This window comes from Oreochromis aureus, linkage group 14 (assembly GCF_013358895.1).
Source record: "Oreochromis aureus strain Israel breed Guangdong linkage group 14, ZZ_aureus, whole genome shotgun sequence".
Classification (NCBI taxonomy): Eukaryota; Metazoa; Chordata; class Actinopteri; order Cichliformes; family Cichlidae; genus Oreochromis; species Oreochromis aureus.
In genome coordinates this window covers 7,566,801-7,583,871 of record NC_052955.1, presented here as the reverse complement: position 1 = coordinate 7,583,871, position 17,071 = coordinate 7,566,801, and the positions used below count along the sequence as shown (strand labels likewise).

General features: G+C 40.2%; 1 protein-coding gene across 1 annotated transcript in view; it reads left to right on the top strand.

Annotated features, from left to right (window-relative positions):
• The first annotated feature begins 6,978 nt into the window (after positions 1-6,978).
• The window catches only part of nectin1b (nectin cell adhesion molecule 1b), a 74,573-nt gene continuing 64,480 nt past the window's right edge, over positions 6,979-17,071 (top strand). The window contains exon 1 of the mRNA XM_031751230.2: positions 6,979-7,845. Within this exon, the coding sequence (XP_031607090.1) occupies positions 7,794-7,845 (52 nt within the window). The 5' untranslated portion in view covers positions 6,979-7,793. The remainder of the gene's footprint in view (positions 7,846-17,071) is intronic.

Below are 17,071 nucleotides of genomic sequence, written 5' to 3'. Positions count from 1 at the left end.
CATTTCTACGGTGTGGTGTTAAAGTTCTGAAAAACAACAAAAAAGAGTAGAACATTCATTGTACACCATTCTTACCTCTGTGGTATCTGTTTCATGATCCCTACCTAATTCTAGAGCAATATGGTGACTGGCTTAAAAGATCATTTTCATACACTTCTTATATTTTGAAGTGCCACTTTATTTAAGCTGGTATTTTTTTTACGTTAGTGGAAAACCAAAAGTAGTCTTTTGTGTCATTTCTCCCTGATAAATTTATGCTAATAAGCTCCTGGTAAATAAATCATGAAATATAAATAGAAGTTAATAGGCACCGACAGAAAGCATATGTCTCTCTGCAAACACTTTTAATGATGTATTCCTTTGAAATAAAATGAAATCACCCGCCTCAGGCAATAGTCGGGAATATCCTGAGCTCGATGCAGTCAGCATTCAAAATGTCCTATCTAGGTTTGTGTACATTTACTCTGCTTTAATTTACATAGTCCAGTGAAAACAATATTTCTTATAAATCCAGTTCTTTCTCTCTCATTGCCCAATTTTGTCTGTTTTTTTATAGGTTTATTAAGTCTGTGCCCAAGTACGTGTATGTGGACACTTTCAGTGAAAAACACATGAACGGTATCCTGTCACAGATATAACAGCAAAGCAAACTAGCTAATATTTGTTATTTAAGAAATGTGCTTTGGAGGTCCAATGCTCTGGAAACATTCACTCAACAAGGGGCCTAGTATAATGATCCCAGTATAGGTGGCACAGCAGATGATAGACAATATAATTACATAAACAAGTAATTTAGTTAACTTAACGCTGATTCATCAAGCATCTCGACTGGAGGATTCAGACTGTGATAGTTGCATGGTGACAGAGCAGCTGTGTCACCTTCAGGTGTCCTCCTCAGAGTCTGACAGAAAGAGATTCTCTTTCCATTATCACTTTGTAAAATTGCTGATGTAGCCTGTACTTTGACAACATTGTGAAAGTTTTTCACATCACTATTTGACTTTGATTCCTTTGCTCTCTAGATAATGGGTCTAGAAGAGTAGTTTGTGGGTGTAACTGGTTCTAAATTGTCTTGAAATATTTCGGTGGTCTAATGGAGACCATTTTCTACACGGAATTTTAAAGCACAAAAGGGGCTGTTTTTTCTTTCCCAACACAGCAAATCCTCGTTGTATAGGAGCAAGAAGGATGTCAATTATATTAGGTCTTTTTATCAGACAGGACAGGCCTGGAGCATTTTCTGCAAATTTGTAAAGCACATGTGCTAAACCGCGGCTTTAAATGCTGCCACAAAGGCTGGATTCAATTCGTTCTCCACTCAGCAATCAATTCAGGGAAGTGGATATTCTTCAAAATTCAAAAAATTGAAAAGCTTTTGGCATGAAAAGGTTGTCATACAGAACCAGGGGATATCAAAATGAATGCTCGACCATTAGCAAATGAGGCAGTTTCTATTTACAATTTGAAATGATTGGATTGAAAGCAAATCATCCCTGTCTGGCGCACATGGACATCACTGACAGTAACCTGCCTTCCACAGCTTTAGATGAAACAGTTATGCTAAACCTCGCCTATTTTTAGCACTGATGAGTGAAATAAATGTGGCTTATTGCCATCAGGAAGGTGCCGTGATTATGGAACCACAAGTGATTTAGGGACGCTTGATAGCACCCTTAGTATGATAATTTAGTTTTCATGTCGGGGGAAGTCAGGTCGCTTGTGTATAAGTGCAGAAACAGTCACATTCTAACAAGGCAGACAGTCAAAGTGGAAACATCCTATCTAAGCTATAGGAGGCTGAAGTGGCTTGAAAATGAGTGTGCTGATAGATAGTTAAAACCATGTAACTTAGCAAGTGCTGCCATGCATGTGATCCATCTCATTATCCTCAGAGCAGAGATTTTATCCTGCTGCCACTGCAAAAGCGCCTTCATGCTGAGACGTAGCTGTTGGATCCACATTCCCAAAGATAATGCAATCCACAACACTTCTACATAGTTTCATCTAGTGTTCAGAGACAGAAAAGTCAGCCGTGAAAGGATTAGTATAGCTTTTAGTATTAGAATATATAGACAATAAGAAATGTTAAAGGACAAATGTGTACCGGATTCTGGTTGTTTAAAGTTAGAATCGTTTATTATATATATAAATATTGTTTTAGATTAAGTAATATGTAGGATATTAGTATTAAAAATCAAGTGTTTGCTTCGGAAACCCAATTGAAAGTATAATTTCCACTCTACTTTGTGTCTGTGACAGGATACATTGTTTTGCCATTTACCATTTGCCAGCTATTCACTCATCCTAGGTGAGCGAGAGGATATGAATTTGCCTTCTTTGTTCGAGATTGATTTCTTCTTTAAGCTGGAAACGCTGGCATTTTCCTAAATGTTCCCTGAAGGAAAGAATAATCCAAAGTCTATATATTCTGTGGACACATTGGCAAATTCACGTGCACAATTACATCAGCCTTTCTTGTCTAGTAAATGGAAGACATCGTGATTCATAAATAAAAGGCTGAATACCTGCTCGGCACACACAATATGAAATGCTGTAGGCTGGTTGTTTTCTTTGGATAGTCTTTTTGTGTTTGTTTGTTTTTTGTTAAAGCTTGCAACATCTACAACCTCGTGGAAGAATACTGAGTTTAGCTTGACAAAGAAAACCCACCTTATTTTTCATAGGAATGAAAACTTTGGTTGGCATTAGGGGCTATAGCTTCTATTCCTCTGAAAAATTTTGCAATGCCCCCTTTTCTCTCTATTGGGATCTTATTTTGTCGCATTTTCTTTGACCTCCATAAAACATATTAGTAAATATCTCAGCTTTAACTTCATATTTCATATTGGAAAACTTGTTTGATATTCTCTGGGCTTCTCAGCTGAGAAGTAAAGTCTCCAAGGCTTTTTTTCCCAGTGATTTGGATTACATGCTTGTCATACCAGAGAATGCTTTTTCTCCCCCCGCTGGTTTATATTTGAAGAACTAGATGAAGCATTGTCAATAAAAACATTATAAGATTGATCCACCTTTTCTAAAACAGATAAGACCTTTCTGTTCACTGTAAAGGAGATAAGCTGCCTCATATGTCCATTGCTAGCTTTTCTCCTCTTATGTTTTTTTCCTCATGCTGTGTTCGTGTGTGGCATTTTTAGAGTACATGTATATAAACTTTCTATTATGGTCATGTATGAATTATATTTTAAGTGAGTTCAACTAGTGAGTGGCTTTTTTCTATTTGTGCCACAGATTTCTGGAAGTTGCCTTTTGTTCCTTATACACATACATACAAATGATTTATAATCACTATGACCTGTCTATCAACATACCCTCCTGGACATCTCTGCTTAGAGAATGTCGATTTGAAGTCATTATCCCCTCAAGTATTTTATCATGCAATGCATCAATAATCTTCTTTTTTATATAATTGAACAGTATTAAATCTTGAAGGAAATCAGTTAACGGATGCCTAGCAGGTGTGTTTTTTATTTCCAGATGTTAGTACGCTGTATTCAGCCTGAATACCTGCCTGTGTGGCTGCATGCAGATCCTACTTTACAATATAATGTAAGTTTTCCACATGTTAAAGCAGCACTGTAGATTTGCCTTTGTTCAGACTGCTTCTAGGCAAAAATGTCTCCATCAGATGTTTTTTTCAGGCCAGGCAAACTAACAGCTTTGGATCAAAAGACTTGTCTGCTCTCCAGGGAAGCAGACTTGGGTCGGACCCAATGCAGATTTCATGCTATTACGGACTGCAGAAAACCTGGATTCTGTTTTGCTCATCAGCACATTGCCAATGCGCTGCCATATTTTTTTGTGCTCACAATTGCAAGTTTGTGACAGCCTACATTAGGTCACGAATACGGCACATGTCTTGCTGTATAAATCAGTGTTTGCATCACTTCCTGAGGCGACGACAGTATTTGGGATTGAAGCATTAAATAAATGCGACACACCCTGTGCATAGCGTACTGATCTGTGGCACAATATAAGTGAATGATTTGTTTTTCAATGGTTTTAAATTTGAAATTGGGGCAAATTGAGTATCATTGGGTGGTTATGAGTTGAATGAATATTTTTACCTCAAATTTTGATCCATAACATTATGAATACGAATTTTGGGGTCTTTAAGTCATTTCTAAAAAAATTGAAATAAAGGTAAACGCTGAAAAAGGATCACTAAGATACTGAGAAAAACACATAAAAGAAACAAAACCTTAGGGACGCACCAATACTGAACACTGGTATTGCCTGCTCTGACATATTGGCAACTAAGATTGAACTGACCAACATCTATGGTTGAAAACTACCACTATCAGCATCTTCTAGTGGCCACACTGGCTGTTGGTATCAGCCCAAAATTCACAAAATGCGCACTCCTATAAAGGATGAAATACCTACATTGTTTACATGCAAGTTTTAAAACCCATTGTCCATTTATATACTGTTGTGAAAGTTAAATCTGAAAATTTAATTGGAAAGTCCAGCTGAAATAATCACTGCCTCTCAATACATGTCCAATTTTAAAATTCTGTAATAGTGTCAATTATTTTGTCTCTGTAGTCAAAAATCACTATTTATTTGACACTGGTGCTATGACTGGAGAAACTTTTTCCTTGTTACCTTTGTTGGACCTACTCAGTACTTTAGCCATTGCTACTTTTTCTGATTCATCTCCATACATAAATTATTATGCAGGGCAGTTCCTAAGTCTCGACAGCAGCTCAAACCTCGCCTTGAGCTCTGACACAAGCAGTAGTTCAGAATAAGCGTATCAAATTTCATCAGCTTGCCTGTAAATCAATCACCTCAGCCGCTCGATGAAGGGGGCATCGGAGTTAATGCACCAAAGGCAAGGGGCAAATCCAGAGGTTTTTTTGTTGCTTTTTTTAAACTGTTATCTCTTGTAGGAAGTTTGGCCAAGCGTGGAAGCTTTCTGACAGCTGAGTTTCGACTGACACAGCTACAAACACTCAAGCTGGCAAGTTTAGCCACCTGCAGTAATGAAATGCCTTGCTCAAGGGCAAAGTTAAGGTAGTTGGCCTTGAAGGGAAGGATTTTATGTTCCCTTCCCGAGATCCAGATTTTCCAGGTCTATCAGATTTAGACTAATTCCTACAGTATACCTCCAGGCTTCTGCTGCTGCTCTGACCTTTCAAGGTATATGAAGTTAAATGATTATCTTCCCAATGGTAAAATGTAATGTTAAATTGACATTGTTAATTCATATTGCATGTTTTATTCATAACCCTGGAAAATACTCCTGCTATCTCGTGTGATACCCATGAATTTCCACCTTCAGTATGTGCCTCATCAATAGTCAGCGAAACATTTTAGCTGCAAACTACACAGTACATTCTGATGGCATGATTACATTTTGTAAAAACCATTACCACAGGAAATGTGTGCAGAATTTTTAGCAGCAAGTCTTTTGTTTTTCTTTCTATTTGACGAAACAGAATGTCAAGTTTTTAGTTTATCTGCATGCTCCCTGTGGAAATGCCCTGTCTTACTCTTATTACATTTAACAGAACTGTAGGCATGTATATAAACTGCACACTATACACCTAGAGAGAATAGTTTTTGTTGTTTGTAGTTTTCCGTTTTATACAGAATGAATTATATCGCCACCACTCTGACCCTAATAAGCAGTTGGCTCGGTATTCTTTTGTCATGCCAGACAATTTCTCTTGCTGTTCTGCAGATAATTCTGTGGAGCTGATCTTAGATCATGATCAATGACAGGATTTGGACCACATGCAAACCAGCACCCTTCAAACAACACAGTCAAATCTACAATTCTAATCATGTTACTCCTGATCTGTTGTAATTATCTAAAGACCTTCTGTCCACAAGAGGGAAGTGTTATCACATTCATCCCCAAAATCATTTACAGCCAGTACCTTCCTCTTCGGTTGCTCCCGAGAGTAGGATGAGAAAGTATGGAACACTGAAGGGAAAAGGTTTACTGAGTGTGGTTAGTCAGCTCTCACAGTTGCTTCATGATATAAACTAGCTCTCTACCCCCACCCCACCAGACACACACAGAGTCATGGTGAGTCATTTTTTGCAGTAAGATCAGATTCCTCCAGTGTCACTTCCTCTGTTTTTAATTTAGGAGCCATTACCTCACTAGCAGTGTATGCATGGATAACTTTGGATCATAATTCAGCTTTCACTGCCCCAGCTTATTTTTTAAAATTGTGGTTCACTTGAGGTCTGGGGTTTCTGTAGGCGTCACTGAGGAGATTCATGGGTATTCCCTGCTTGTAAAAATAATATACGTTCTCAATTATTTAATTAATTTGAAGTTGAAAGTGTAATAATTGACGGGTAAGTCTTATTGGGCTTTGCCTTATGAGATGAGCCTCAAAATATGTGCTTCACCTTTGGCCACTGGAAATAAATCAAATTTGATTTTGATACTGGATTATTTCAGTCTGCTAGACCACGCAAAACAGACCATAACAAAGACAGAAATAGGATTCATTTGGCTGTTAATTTCACTGGCTGAATTCTCTGGCTCCCTCAATACTATGAGCTAAGAAATAGTTTTAATATTTAGGCCATGTATTCACTGAAAGTTTTTATTTTGATTCTCATTTCTGTCAATAGTTTCAGTGGGTCCGTGGGCCCTAAGGGCTTTCCAATATATGAGTAGCGCGTGCACTGGATTATTCCACTTTTGTATAGTTATACGGGTTGTGCCATTGTCTTCCCACATCCCCACTCAGTCTTTTCGACAGATCTATCCTCCAGCAGTTGTATTTTTTTACCCCTCTGCGAACATTTTTAACGCCTGCTCCAATCGTGCCATATATGAGACCACATGGCATGCAAAAAAAAGTTGAGAGCACCCCCGAGTAGGGGCTACCAGCCTGCTGCAGTTTTCCAGGCGATGCTTTTTGCAGGACAATCCAAGCTCCTCCCTTGCACAACGTCATCCGATCCCGATCTCTCTCCCAAAGCGTCAGCGATAGTCAGCAACATACTGTGGTGGCAGATCAGCAGGGCGGTACGCGCAGCAGGATAAAGCCACACTGTATTTCATCCAAAAAAGAACCAGAAAAGGGGGCGCATCCCACCATTTCTGGAGTTGCAATAACTTCGCCGACCTGGTGTGCTGATTTCTGAAAGCTGGCCGTGGCTGCACACCGGGAGAACCGGGACATACGGAACTAAAACAGGGACCAGTCCCACTAATCTGCAAGGTGTTGTGCTAGTTTTGCAAAGGAAGTGGAAAGAGAAACAACATTGCCTCGGAGGAACTCTTAAGTGTTGGAAACTTCCCAGTAGAGCATCGATCGAGGACCTCCCGCCCACTTTACCTCAGTTCCACAATACTGGAGGGGGGGGGAGAGAGAGTTCAGCAGGCGCTGCGGTGGATGGAGCAACAAAGGCTATATGGTTAAACTGGAAGAGCTTCTTTGATAAGAACCCAGCGCTCCTTTCTGTTCTTGCCTGCTATTTTGTAAAACACTTCTTCGCCTAAACAGCAAATCTACAGCTGCTTGGATCTCGCTTTGGGGACCCAGCCAGGTTCTCCTTAGTGCAAACTCTCTCTGGCAGACAGGGAATCGCCGCAGACGAGAAATTGATGCTTTGGCACGGAGAAGCGCACCACCAATCCTCTAGTTTTGCGAAAGTCTCCTACTGCTGTGTAAGGGAGGTAGACTAGTTTGGACCGAAGTGGGATTTCCAGAAGTTGCATGCGGGGTCTGTGTTGGGTCGAGTGAGCACTATCCATCTACTCTCAGGTTATCAGACCAGATCCGGATAGTTGAGGTGCCATGGCGGTGTATGTGGGGATATGGGCGCTCCTGTTGGCGCTGAACATTCAAGGTAAGCCGTAGAAATAGACTTCAGCAGTGAATCGTCTGCCTTATTTTATCATTAGCTCCCTGCTTTCTGTGTGTGTGTGATAGAGAGAGATGCATGATGTTCCCGCAATGACAGACTTGATTAGACAAATGCACGAATGTGTGGATTGATAAGACTGCATGGATTATGTTTTGCAACAAAATGTGCGACATGAGTGAGGGAAAAAATGGAAAGTGGTGTCTGCCTTTGAATCCAAAACGGCTGCAGAATACTTATTTAGTTGCCAAAAAATGAACTTACTCCGGCAGCAGGCAGATGGCGATAAATGCGAGCCATGTAGGCCAGCAGCCCTTTAAGTTTTTCCAATATTTCATTGTAATGGCAACTCAGAGACACAGAGTGCACTGGAATGATAATTGAAACATATTATCCTCTGCGCCTGCCTGTTAGTTGATTTATTAAAATAGTAAATAATTAGTACTTACAATAATTAAATATAATTAGGATAGATTTTAATTCCCACATTTTAATCTCCGAATGACACATTGGGGTCTTTGTTTTGTAGTTTCCTTGTCGAATAATCATATTTTCAGAAGAATGACTCATGGTGACGTTTAACTCTCTGCCACACTGAAACCAATTCTTCTGGGAGTTTGTGTTTAGGAGTGGGTGGTGGTGCTGAGCGAATTAATAAGCGAATAAGTGGAGCAATACTCTGACATTGATCACCCTGGCATTAAAGCTTCCCCAAAGTGGGCCTGATCATTAAGCAAATACCTAATAACTGTATTTGACTCATTTTTAGGGTGTGTCATTATTAACAACCTTTTAGTTGGAACACATATTTGTGCATGTGTGTTCATGTTTTTGGTTAGTTATGCAGAGAGGGCTTTAAGGCCTAGCTGAAGGTTTACCAAACTTTTTACATCCTAGACTGATAAACTCTGTAAGGCGCCCCCAATTTAAGTAAACAATGGAAGAAGGTCAAGTGTGGTCTAAAAAGGTCACACCAGAGTTTCGATGGGCACTAATACCCTCATTTTTTTTTTGACAGACTTCAGGTTGTACGTGTTTACTCGATGTAATATGTTGGAGCTCTTACTTTGGTGATCCCCTTTGAGCCTAATAGCTCTTAATAAGTCTTTACTAGAGAAATATTCTGGCACATCCTGTTTTCTTCAACTCCTTTGAGCTTGAGAACAACCAAGATGTTGACCTTGTTCACAGTGAGGCTCCGTGTGGCTCCATGCATTTAAGACTGATTGAATACTTTGATCAAAAGCCCTGTCTGATTTATATTGAGATGATCCCTTTGCTTGTGGAGAAGATCAGGATTAACTGGTTCCCTTGGGATTCACGGTAGAAATCTTTTGAAGCTGTTCAATGGAGGGAGTGGAAAAATGTCTCGAAAAGTGCACCTAAAGTGTCCTGGAAATGTCTTATTTGAGCAAAGCAAGAAAGGTTTTCTAAGCATAATTAGAAATATATGAAAATGCTTTGCTCTTATCTCTTTTTTATTGCTGTAATTTATTTAAAACCAAAGTGAATACATTATTAATGTGTTTCGACATCTTCATGAAGAGAACAGCTTTGAAAGTTCATGTTTCAGCATCTGTTTGGACCCATTTCTTTTGACATGCAAAAACAAAGATTTTCTCTTTCACCCTGAGGTTAAAGGGCGTTGCCATAAATGCCCACTAGCTTTGATGGTCTAATTGATATACAACATGTTCCAGACTCTTTCCTCATTACTAAAGCACAAACAAGTGGGAAAGGCCCTAACAAATGCAAGTTACAGCAACCCCTGTTGCAGTTCTCCACGAGGGAAAACCATTTGTGCTTGGTAATAACCATTTGTGGAAAACCCAGCAGTGCCAAATTCATAAACACAGAAATATTCTGAGACGCTCGCCAAATAGATGATCAAATAAAAGGAACATTGAGAATAATGGATCTGCGAATAATAACAGCAGCTCTGTTCCTGTGTTCGTATATTAGCACTCAGTCTCTCCTGTATTCCAGACTGATATTTAATTGAGTGTGAATGCAGTTAGCAACCAGGTGGTTGTTTATGGCTTGGCTCCATTCTTTTGGCCCCGGTGCAGTAGGAACCCATATAGATATCACTCTGAGTGGTGGGATAAGGGGATTTCCGAGCTCTAATTCCTCATCTTAGTTGGATTTAACGTTTGGGAAATGAACTATGAATGGTGGACGAGCGTCAACTTTGAATGTGCTATTATTCAGGATTGGAAATTATGTGGCTGTGAATTATAATCTTTGTAATAACTTGGCAGCATGAAAGCTAAAATCATTCTGCTGCAGACCCCTGTTGTTCAGCTCTCTTCTCCGTGTTTGTCTACAGTGTTCAGTCATAAGCTACTCTTGTGATGGCACTACACAGCTGCATCGTCTTGTGTCCGTGACCTTTAACTGTGCTTATTTGTTGTTTTGATTCTCACATAATGTCCCATGAGATGTGTGAATATGACTCAATGTTGCCTGTTTTTTTTTTTTTCTTGATATACAGCTTTCTTGTTTCATCCATCACAGATTAGTCGAGCAGCTAACTACCTGATTTCTATGCGTAAGCTTGTCATCAAAGCCTGACACACAAGACTTCATTTTGACTTGTGACGAACAGCCATGTGCTGTGCTGCTGCAGCAGCTTGTATTTGACTCATTTGAAGTACACTGAAAATCTACTTTTGTTTGGAAATGTCATGCACTTCAGTTGGATTGATTGATTGATTGGGGAGTCAGGGGGTTGAGGGAACATTTCAGGCAAATTCATAAATGGATTTGTAGTTGCTTGATGTTGAGTGTTGAAACAGCCATGTGGATAATTCCTTTTTTATGAGATGAGAGGTAGGTATACAGGCTAGCCTGTGGAACATTGTAATTAGCATTTTAGCTTTTAACAAAGTTAAAATGCTCTTTTGAAGAAAACTGTAATTGCCGCTCCATGACATTTTGCATTTCATTTGGATGACAGTTGTGATATAATGAAATGGAGTGTCACTGTGGGATTGTTGGGCCTTGATGGTTTCAGTGTGAATGCAAATTGCTTTGATCCTCGCTCCTTTGGGGAGTCTCCCGTTGGTCCCCGCTGAGGTGATGGATGGGTGAGAGCACTCTGAGTCCTGGGAGAGTAGCTTGAGGGGAGCTGACAGGAGATTAAGCTTTGCTTTTGCCAGAAGAACTAATGGAGGCACTTGGCCACTCAAACTTCATCTCACTGTGTTTAGCTCATTGGGGTTGTGCTGTCATCTCCTTAGCAAATCCTTCTCAAACCACTGCATGAAATGTCCCTGTAAAGGGTAGATTCTTTTTGTGTGTCTGCTGTCATTATGGAAATTGAATGGCCCTTCATTAATTTCAGGAGGTACTCTCAAACAAGTGATATTTCTTTGTTTTTTCAAAGTATTGCTCTATACACCTCTGCCGAGGACAAGAGGCACATTTTCTCTTTTCTTTGTTAGTTCATGATGCACATTTCCAGCCCCTGTGGTCTTCACATAGAGTCTGCGTGTCACAAAATTGATGAATAAAACATGACGATAAGCACTGAACCTAAATAATGGAAAGGTTATGGCAAAATGGAGTGTTCCTTGCATGCGGATGACTGCACAAATACTATTAAAGACTGAACAAATCTTAAATTAAGTTCATCTTTCCAATTGTTTGGAGTTACCAGTGTACATACAGGATTGTAGTTATGTTTCAGGGCCCTAAGTTAGGACCTTACAGTCTTTTGCATGTTTCTCTGATAAAGAAATAGTTTGGAGCTGCGCTCCAGTCACTGAATGAAGCTATTTCAGGAAGCAGAGAAGTTTATTCAAATATCACAAGCAGCGTTTGTCCCAGACAACAGCAGTTTAAAGTTACCAGATAGCCTGTTTTGTAAGAACATGCAGTTCAGTATCATATACAATGTTTTATTTGGTCTTTATTTTGGTGTATAGTGTCTGTCAGGTGTCCTCTCTGCATCCTTTGCTGTCTTAACACCAGACAGTCACCATATAGAAACAGGATGGAAAACACATTTATCAGCAAGCTGCAGCCGCAATTTTATGCTTTAAATCATTGAAATTCTTCTCTGTTTCAAGTCGGATCGCAGTATCAGCAAAGTGAAGGAAAGGGAAATCAATAAAAGGGATCAAATCTAGCCCTGAGCTTTTCTGATTTGGCATTAATCTGTTCAGTCGTTTTCTGTCTATTTAGCCGAACCTTGTCAAGGGATTAAATGGTTAAACTCCAGTTCTGATCTTGAGAATGAGAATGAGAATTGACGAACTATACTTGTTCCATATTTAATTTACTCTTTGTCAGATTGCTGTTCCAGCATCTTAGGGTGGGCTTATTATGGTTGCTGACTTGATGTAAATCTTCACAGACGAAAAAGTAAATAATTTCACATGCTGGAAGGATTCTGACAGTCTGCGCTGTTTTCATGAGACACCGTCTTGGCTTGCCAATAGCTTGTAGAGTTTCTCTGAACCGTTTTTCCCTTTAGTGCTCCGTTACTATAGTTACTACCTGTAATCTGTCGTTTTTGTTAAAAGCAAATTATATTTATTTCTCTACAGGATCTGCATCCATTTCTGTTTTTCAAAATTGTTGTGAAGGGAGTGCAGCCTTTTAATGGGTCTTTTTTTGTTTTTTTTCTTTTTGCTTTCTTGTATTTTCTGCTTCATTGGTTTTAAAGAAGATGCCATATGGGAGTACCATTCATTGCTCATTGTAACTGGGTTTACAACTAGAGCATTTAGTCATGGGCTGATCAGGGATTGAGAGTGTGGATAATTCCTGGTCTTTTCACTAAGGCCGTATACTTGTAAATAAAGCAGATCTGATCAGTACAGCTCCCAGCCCCCCTCCCCCCCCGGTGTGACTGCCTGAAAAAGTCAATTTACAACAGGCAGCTGGGCTGATGGTGTGCCTCCATTAGGGTGCAGAGTACTACTGGAAACCAGTCAGTGAACAACCTGCTGAGTTTGAAAAAGAAAGGGGAAAACTGATGCTTAGAGGTTCCCAAATTTACACATGATTAGAGCGCTACAGGTGGACACACAGACAGTGTCACAGTGCACACTGTATGTTCTGTTACCCACTTGACTTGATCAGCTTTTAGGTTTTGTTTCATTGGCTGTGAGCTCATCTGGTCCAGCTCTGTAAGCCAGACACTTTTGTATTTTACTCACAAGCCTGCTTTGTGAATTATACCAGCTGGACTCGTTTAAAAAGTTGATGGAGTAGTTGATACTGTTGCCATGTCTTCTGCTGTTCCACTCAGTTGAATTTTGTGCTGACTTGTGCACTCTGTTGACAAGAGCTGGCCTGCAGCTCTGCCTCTTACTGTCTTGGGTCAAACCGACATATCAGTTGGCTGACACATTAGACAAGTGGAGGCTATAAATTAAATATTAGCTACAAGTTCTTCCCTGGAAACGGTGACGTTCTGACGATGTTGATTTTTTGGCCTCAGTTTGATAATGTGACTAATAAACAACTAAAACTGTATTTCTCTATTTATCTTAAGTGTAATGTGTTTTTTTTGTACATTTTTCAGTTGCCACAGTGACAGTTTCCTACCTTAACTTGTAAGGTTAAAGTCACCATCAGCGATGAACAGTTAGCCTGACCCTATTCTATCAAAATATGGATTTCTTTTTTATTTGTTCTCACAGGAAAATCAATAACAAAAATAAATTCTATATATAGGGTTGGGGTTTGGGGCTAGGGTTGGAGTTGACATCACAGCGCTAAATATAGTGGCGGAAAAAAAAATGCTTTTTTGTGTCGCTAGAGATGTCTTGTGTTTTTGAAACACTTGCGGCTGAATAGATGGGTTTTCCATCATGCTGAAAGCAAATTGGGATGAAAATCTTGACCTCAGACAGGTCAACTTTTAACACAGTGAATGTCTGCACAAGCTGCCTCCAACTTCTGACTAAAAACTGCCTTGAAAAACCATATCTGTCAATCCCATTACAAGCCTTCCAGCTCACCCACTGCACATGCCATCCGCTGATAAATACCTCCAGGGGTCATGCTGAAATGGAATATTGGCTTGCAGAGCACATTCGAATGAAAATATAGAGGATTTCTAAAATTTAGCAGTGTTTCTAGTCTTTATAGGTTCGTAAAGTAGTGAGGAATTTCCGTCATTGTGACACACCGCAGAATCTTTCACGAGACTCAGAGTTGATCTCCTGCCAGAACTTTACATTTTTCTCTTTTTACTTTCTGCAAACTTGGGTGTACCCCCCTCTATCTTCATTCTCCCCTTTTCTCTCTCTCCTGTTTCCTCGGTTTGCCTTTGAGAACGGTGCGTGCTGAGAGTCGGCTTGGTTAGCACTTGATACAAAAGGGGGTTTGTTTCATGAAATGTTTCCCTTTTTAATGAGTGATGGTGTTCGCTCATTTAATATTCCGCACTGATATCTCTCTGGGAGCTGACTGTGCTTCAAAGCAACAGCGTGGTTGTAAAAGGGGTGGGGCGGGGGGACCAGCAACGGTGGTGGTGGTGCTATAAGAAAGGGGGGCTGCATAGAAAATACAAACACAGGTTTATTTATTCTCGCTGACATATAGTTAAGCTCCCAATGTGCTGCAGCTTGGCGTAAAGCTCCTTAGTGCCCTAGTCCTGTGCTGACAGACTGTCAGAATATGACTGATAACAGGTCACCTCATATTTCTCTCAGTGTCTTTCATTTATTTTTGCACTGTTCCCCGTTATGATCAATTTTATAGGTTATTGCTCAATTCAGAAGGATTTATATAGCTTATATGTGTGCGTGTCTCTTATTTCTCCTATGGCCTCACAGGTGACGTGTGATTTCCCTCTACTTCTCATTATTAATAAGACTGAGGTCCACCTTGTGGTAGAAATTCTTCATTTTACTGCACATAGTTCAACTTTGTTTTGAGAGCAGTGAAGATAAACATGTAGATGGCCTGCAGTTTGGCATTGATCCTTCCAGTTTGTTAGCAGGGTCTATGCCAAAGCAACTAATGCATTCTGCTATTGATTCCTCAGTTTCAAGCCTGGCTGAATTTCACTCCAGTGTTGCATTGTTTTCAGAAAGTCAGGTGTGCCAAATGGCCTCCGCCGCCTCCTTCCTGTATGTCCTCTCTCTTTTTAAGCTGGCAATGCAGGCTACTGTGGTATCAGTAGATTTGGTGTTTGAATGTGTGTGGAAAGCAGGCGGGTGGGTAGGTGAGTAATCTAACCACCCGCCCCACCCCAGAGCGAGGAAAGGGGTTCTATTTATCCCTTTATCTCGAGCTGTAACGGACTGAGTCTTTATCAGCAGTGCACCTATTTAAACTCTCGAGTTGTATGCGTTAAAAGCAGAGCTGTGAGCTGTGTTGTGCTTGAACTACGTTTACTCCTGTAACTGAAATTCACTATATTAAAAGTACAGTACGTCATATGCCAGTAAGACGGAACCATTTATTATTTTGTTATTTTCCTGACATTTATTAGGAGCAGCTTATATGAGCATTGACCAAAGGGACTCGTACTCATAAATATAAAATGTGCACATGCCCTCCTTAGGGTTTGCATCAAAGAAAATGCATACAGGGTTGCTGCACTGTCCCTTGAGCATTATATTTTGAACTGGAACTGGATGCAGGTCTCCCAGGTGACAACATGCTGCTGTACCTAGCTGCTCGTTATCCCCCTTTGTATCATTAAGTCTATCCAACATATGGCTTAGGCTGATATTTAATTCACCTTTTCTTGGAATAGATAGAAACTGCAGTTAAGATACATGTGGTGGTGGTGGGAGTTATGTTCATCATGTTCATTTCCAGTTTCATGTTTCTGTTCTCAGACTCTACTACACTAGCTTTACATGATTTACAATTTGAAATGATCTCTATTTACCTTACACTGCGGCTGACTACAGCCCCTCAGTTCATCCTCTATCTGGAACAATCCATTTTAGTCTCCTCCCTCTAAGCCAACTTTGTTGTGATTAGCTGCCCTTCGTAAACAAAACCTTTGAACGGCAGATGGGTAAGCCTTCTGTGTACCCTGGACAGAGCTCCAGCCCATCCAGGGCTAACACACCTATGGCCAGTTTAGGTTCACCCATTAATCAAATAAGCATGTCTCTGGGCTGTGGGAGGAAGCAAAGGCATTTAGAGAAACACACGCAGACACGGGGAGTAGATTCAAAATCCATAGAGACAAGCTGCAATTTCCAAGCTTTTTGTTGGCTAAGAACAAGAAACAAGAACAAAAAACAAAAACTGTTCTTAAAGTTTAGAAGAGGATTTAGGTCATATTTGACCACCAGTTGACATTTTATTTTGATTACTTTTTACTGTTTTCCCTGAAGGTAATCATTTCTAATTCCGAACAGTTGTGTATAGGATTCCTTCCTCTTCCCTTTTTTTCTTTCTCCCTCACTTTAACTTGCAGCTGAATAACACTGCCAGAGGTCTCCACATGGGACCTTCCATTCTGGCAGCACACGCCTTACTTGGCTACAGCATTGCAAGTAGAATTTACCAGTCAGGAATCTGGAGAGGGCTTTGATACCAGTAAAGGCATCACACAGGGCCATTTTGTAGTTCACACCAATTGTCCATTGAGCCATGAAGATGCCAAATGTCATGTTAGTATACAGAAACAGAAGCCTCGGGGATCAAGGGTTTCCCATTCGCCCACCCACATGTCCAATATATGAGTTCTAACATCTATATGATTATAAGTTATGCAGATGTAAGTGGTCACAAGAACACCCACTCAATGACCCTGCACCCACACAGCTCGAAGACTCACCGATGAAGAGTGAGAATGAACACTGCTTTGCATGCCTTTGTCTGAGTGAGATTTGTTGCCCCACTTTTGTTGTATGCTCTGTTCACACGGAGCACGAGCATCGTAAATATTTATTTCAGATGGATGAAGGGACTTGCAATTGTTCCTTGCACTCTGTACCTTTTTTGTCAGCATTAGGAAACTGAAAATAGAAGCTAAAGAGGAACAAATGTTTGAATGAGAAACTCAGAGGTACAGAGGTTGTTTAATACCTCAGCAAAACCCTTAAAATACCTCCCCTCTTACAGCCTGCAGACTCAGGTTGCTGAGTTTCAAATAGTTCTGCAGAATGGGTTTATGGATTGTACCTCACTTCCTAAGTCATGGCAAAGAAAAAAAAATTTGCATGGGAAAACAGCCTTATCCCAAAGAGAAAAAGTGAAACTAGAGAATTGAGATCTACGTGCA